General features: G+C 46.0%; 1 protein-coding gene across 1 annotated transcript in view; it reads right to left on the reverse strand.

The window, feature by feature from the left end:
• Positions 1–5,055, reverse strand: part of CDYL (chromodomain Y like) — a 105,776-nt gene extending 100,721 nt beyond the window's left edge. The window contains exon 1 of the mRNA XM_062568071.1: positions 4,941–5,055. Within this exon, the coding sequence (XP_062424055.1) occupies positions 4,941–4,964 (24 nt within the window). The 5' untranslated portion in view covers positions 4,965–5,055. The remainder of the gene's footprint in view (positions 1–4,940) is intronic.
• Between the last annotated feature and the right edge of the window lie 945 nt (positions 5,056–6,000).

The following is a 6,000-nucleotide window of genomic DNA, read 5'->3' on the forward strand; positions in this document are numbered from 1 at the left end:
ATTCATTGCAATTCTATACAGGGCTCAAGCAGAATTTAGTAACTTTGGCCCTCAACATTTGAGCTAAAGGAGTTCTGGTGTCTCACAAGGCCAGTGACACAGAGCCTCTCCTGGGCTGTCTAGAGCCCAGGAACAGAAGATTTGAGGTAACATGCACTGAGGAAAGGCAATGGGGCAAGGGAAGTGGAAACAGGTCATCGAGTTTCTTGTGCTAAACATGGTGGCTCCACTCATTCTTGCACTGTCTCTCTAGTCTAAGAAAGCTAACGTCACTGAAAGGGGATCAACAGTGCGTGCCCAATTCTGTTTCAGGCTAAATCTACAGTTCCTGAGGGTTAGACATATATTCCTAGCCTTGTTTAGTTACTAGGGATTGTCAAGCAAGTCTCTCTTGATCTTTTACCTCCTTTGAAATAATAATATTCGCACCATCCATTAGCTGTCAAACTAAAACCACAGAGTCAACCATTACAGCCCAATGACTGCAAGACCCTCTCTATGAACAAATATCACTGATGTTTAACCAAGATTTTAAGAATCAGCATATAAGAAACAAATGCACAATATAGGCCTCAAGACATTTTGGACTTTCTGCAAGACAAGTTGAATAAAAATGAATCATTTCAATGGGAAAGAAATTGCAACAGCACAAATGGGCAATTCTAATTTTTGTTAAGATTATTTTTAATCAAACAGCTATAAAAATTGCAACAAACTCCATGTTATGTATTGCAGATAATGGAATTAATCTTTAAGTTAGGTTAAGTAAAACCAGGGCTTAAACTTCCCAGTAAAAGCACAGAAAACAGGATGCTGTGATCGCTGCAGCTGTGCTACAAGATTTGATTTTAAGATGGTAATTCCCAAGGAGTATCTAATTTTCAATAGAACAATAGCATTTCTCCTTAGGTTTTCAATATTTTATCATTTCACAACTTAGTATAGAAGCTGTCCACAGTATCAGAAACATATTTTGATATTTGTGAACACTGCTGCATACACAAAATTTAAATTTTCACAGAATGTGTGTCTTTGAGCCTAATTTATTAGGTGATCAAAATTGTCATAGATCATAATGCAAGGCCATAGAATTTCAGCCAATTACTCCTAAAATTAGTTTCAGCTTGTGATTTCTCTATATCTGCGTAATTTAATGTTGAAGGCTTTAGTTCTAAAAATAAAAACAAAAAGTACATCTTCTGAAGCGAACTACCGTCTTTAGAACACTAGGACACCTCTCATTTTACAAAACATGTTACAATTAATAGATTTTAGATTACAAGACTTTATATATGTTATCCTCTAATATTTTAAGGGAAAAATTCATAAATTTTAAGTCATTGCTAGTTTTATGACCAATGTCAGGGTGAAATGCAAAGTGAAGAAAAGACACTGACACATATGTGCATTTGCAAAGTTCTCATGAACTGTTTCATCTACCTCTTGGTAAAACCCAGTAAGAATGTTTTAATATGAGTAGCAACCACACTGCAAGTCTAACTATATAGTTACTCAAATGGATCCATTCAGTGAGTTGTGTATACCATCAACTGTAATGGAATCACTTAAAAGATGGAAACATCTTGTAGTTTGTGCTGATATGATCTACAACAGGCAGAAAATTTAAAACATTTCCACTTTGCTTAGTATAAGGAAGTTACTAAATTTTAGAAAGCGGACACTTTTCCAAACTCAGCACAGCTTTGGTATTTGTCTACCATCTGCCATCTGGTACTTCCGACCTGCCAGCTAACATGCAATGGAACTGGGAAGTAGATTCTAGTAGGTCACTTACACATTCATCAAATACAAGTTTGTCATATGAACAACTATTCAGGATGATTTTAATGCTAGTTCTCACTGCAAGGGTCTGCCAGAGGAAGTCAGGTGAGATGTATACATAGACAGCAACCATCGTTAGTTTTCTAAATGAACCATCGAAATGATTTGGGTACCATACTTGTAATTGCTCCATTGAACAAGATGAGAGAAAGCAACAATCTTGCAAGAGGCAAGAATCAGTCAGTGAAGTAAAGCAAACTTGTCACAGTGTAAAAGAAAGTAACCCTAGTATTTGCCCAAGTAGCTGTAAGTGCACACAGGACTTTCTCAAAGCTACAGTAATGCAGAAGGCTGCAGGCATGGATGAGGGATGCCGTAAGATGTCAATACATATTGACACAAATCTGGGGGGGTAGGGGAGCACCATCTTTTCTTATTTTTTCCTTTACCTATCTTGTTCACTAATTTCTCCGAGTCTGTGCTGCTCACTATGGCAAGAGTATGTTATTTGCCTCATTCACAGAGGTTGGCAAGACTACTATTTGTTTCCTTCTCTGTGTAGGAAAAACAGCCTCTTCTCTTCAATGCTTTTCAATAAATGTTTCATATTTTCCTCTAATCTTCTTCACTCCCCCCTCCAAGAAAACCCAGAAAAAGCTTATGAGCAAATAACATCCAAGATCAAGCCAGCCCAACAAAGTCATCGTCATCCTGTTAAGAGTATTTCAAGGTTTCTGTCTTTGAATTCTGAATCATTGGCCTACAGTCAAGCTCCCTCTCTCCAGACACTACATCCTGAATAAAAATAAAAATTATCCTACCAACAAATACTGAATCTGTAAAAGATTTTTTTAAGACAGGAACTTACCTCCATGTTTAACTTTGATTATACGAGGATTTCTCATTTATATTTTGGAAGAACTGAGACATATATTAGCAACAGTAGCTGGTATTCACATTTAGTCTAACAGCCTCAAATAGATTATAAACTTTTTTTGGATCAAGACATGATCAAGATTTAGGAGCAAAAAGGAGATATAGCAAATGGCACTGGATTTCAATCACTGGATTCAAAGAATATTATATTGCATGAACTACAAAGAACACATCCAAATAAGCAGAAGTAGAAACCCAGTCAATTATACGTGGTAGTTCGTAGAAGGGTCTAAATTACATAGTCTTCAACATTTCAGGTCAGCTTCCAGTTAGGTACTTCCTCAATTAGTTGTTCAGTATGTATAAATTATTTATGATTCCTGCCTTTTCAGACATGGTTCTGAAATGTCATTAAAAGACAAAACTTGTCAAAAATGAACAGCAATTTAGAAAAAAAATAAAGAGATAGCTTGACCACTTCTGAGCCCAAAACTTTAACAATTTCAGCATTTCAAACATACTTTGCACTTGCACAATTAAAGAATGTGTCTGATTTAAAAAATAAAAAAGTAGATAACCACTTCTGCCATTTTGAGAAATAGGCTTTTGCCCAATGGATAGAACATCTGGCCTGGCAAGGGCAGTCATGTTCAACAGACTACAGAGCCTTTCACAAAAGTCAGCATTTTGCACACAAACTTACACTACCACAAAGACGAATAAATAGTGGTCGCTATTAACCTCAGTCCCAATGTCCAGCAAATAAAGAGTTTTTCTGGTCATTTTTTGTGCCTACCAGAACTTGTATCCTGTGGTCAGTCTTTGATCAAACATGGAAACACACAAAATGCAAGTACTGGCCACAGCACAATCTACAGGCCCAACTCTTTAATTTAACAGAACTTCTTATGAAGTCAAAGTAAGTTTTCGGCAATTCTTTCCAAGTGCAGAGCGGTCCCTAAATTTCTTTCCTACTTCCAGAGATGATCCCTTCAAGAGTGGCTTAAGCCACATTACGAACATGGGGAATCTTGCCAAAGCAATTAACCATGATTTATCTGTCTTGGGAAGACAGGCCTTCAGTCTTCTTGTCTATGAGTTCAGCACCTCCACTAAGCATTCAACTTGCTTAAAATGTAAGTGCACATGGGATACTTTTCACTGCCTTATGCAGGTCTTTTCACCCATGGCAGCATCAATGTAATTCCATTAACAGGGGATACATGTGCACTAGCACTACAGTAAGACATCTTCTCTAAGAAAGTGTTTGAAAGGCTGTCTCATTTGACCTTAAAATTCCAGTCTCTGGATACAAATAATTTTTGAGAACACTGCCCTAATGCATATTATCTACAAGATATAAACATTTTTGGGCGTGGGTGATTACTTATTTACCCAAAAGACAAGAATGGCTCCCGAACAATAACTGCTTTTCACTCCCAGGGATGACTTCTCATAAAAATAAAAACAAGGAAGTTAAATCCAAGAGAACCATAATGCTTTTCAATTAAGGGTAAGGATGTGAAATTGCCACACATAAGACAGGAAATTCAAAGTTAGGCTGTCATCTCGTTCCCTTCTTCACCCCCAGACCCTCCTCTCCTGTTAGCATACCCTTCAACCACCTCTCGAGCAGCAAGTGAAGGATGGCGTGTCAGAGCCTTAACTTTGAATCTCTTGGCTTCTCTCACAACCTTAACCATATTGTTAAAGCACGTAAAGCCAAAGAGTTTAAATTTTAATATTTTGCATCACCGCAGCTTGCTGCATGGCCAAGGCACAGGATGGTAGCTCAGGACTTTGGTACAGACACAAATCCAAGAGGAAAGCCCCTCTGCCCTCCCCCCCTCCGGACACATGCAATAACTCGGCTTTGCACACATTTTTGCACGCCACCGGGCTAGCACTTTTGTGTGCTCACTCTCCGAGCAAGTCGCGGCTGTCAGCGCTGCTCCCCACCACCTAGCACCCCCCCTTCTCCTCCCGGAGTCAAAGTGTTGTGCGAATGTGTGCGTGTGCGGGTGGGGGGGGGGGGAAGCACAGGCCACTGGTAACACTTTGCCGTCTCCTCCTTTCAGTCATATTTCCGTCCTCCTCCAGCAAAACTGGGGAGGGAAGGGGGGGCGGGGGGGCCGGGCACCGCGCTGGGGAAAGGCACGCACTGGGCCCAGCAGCAGCAGCAAGTGTGGGTGACAAGATCGCAGTGTTTCCGAAGAGCAACAAAAAGGAGGGTGGGGTGGCCGGCGGGGCCGGGGGCAGGGCTGGTGCTCTGGGGCTGTTACCTCGTAGAGTTCCTCGGAAGCCATGCTGGGGAGTCTCACAAGGTGGAGTTGGGTGCTGGTTTGGAAATACTTTGTTTCAGTTGGGGTCTGCGTGGCCTCCTCCTCTTCTTCTCCCTCTCCCTCCTCTTCTTCTCCCTCTCCCTCCTCCTCCTCCTCCTCCTCCTCCTCCTCCTCCTCCTCCTCCTCTTCTTCTTCTCCTCCTCCTCCTCCTCTTCTTCTTCCTCCTCCCTGCGCGTCTCTCTCCAGCGCAACTAACAGCTCCGCTCGCTAAATGCCAGTGAGGTGGTGCTGCTGCTGGTGGCGGCGGCGGTGCTGTGCGCAGAGCAGCTGCGCAACTCGCCCGCTCGCTCCCGCTCGCTCCCCGTCGCTCGCGCTCCCGCTCGCACACTCCCGCAAGCACGCACGCACGCACACCCGCTCGCGCACACGCACACTCGCGCACACGCGCCCGCCCGGCCGCGCGCTCCCACCCTGGCGCACTCCCGGCGGCGGCGGCGGCGGCGGCGCCCCGCACCCCCGCCCCTCGGTGCCCGGCTCGCTCGCTCGCTCCCTCCCCAGGAACACTAATCGAGCGCAGAGAGCGCGCCACACGCAGCCACCCCGCCTCGCCGCCCGCCGCCCCCCGCTCCGGCCTCCCCCGGCTTTGATCGCCCATTGTCTGCTCAGCTGAGCGCGCCGGCGCGGGGCGCGGGGCGGCGGGGCGGCGGGGCGCAGCGCGCGGGCGCCCCGGGCCCGCTTCCTGCCGCCGCCGGCCCCGCCGGGCGGCCGCGGGGCTGCAGGGGCGGCCGGCGCGGGGCGCCGCGGGCACGCACGTGCGCGGCGGCGGATGCCTGCGCGCCCTCCGCGCGCGAGGGGAAGCGCGCTCGCGGCCCGCCGCCGCGCTCGCCCCTGCGCGCCCCTCGCCGCCTCTTCACACGTCCGGCCGCGCTTCTGCTCCGACCTGGCGCCAGACCCACACCTCCCTCAGCCATCCCTCCATTGCCCCACCAGCCCTTGTCCCGGCCCCGCTACAGCGCGTGTGGCCCGGCGCGGCCCCGAGCCGATTCCTCGTCCTGCTTCG

This window comes from Rhea pennata, chromosome 2 (genome assembly GCF_028389875.1).
Source record: "Rhea pennata isolate bPtePen1 chromosome 2, bPtePen1.pri, whole genome shotgun sequence".
Classification (NCBI taxonomy): domain Eukaryota; kingdom Metazoa; phylum Chordata; class Aves; order Rheiformes; family Rheidae; genus Rhea; species Rhea pennata.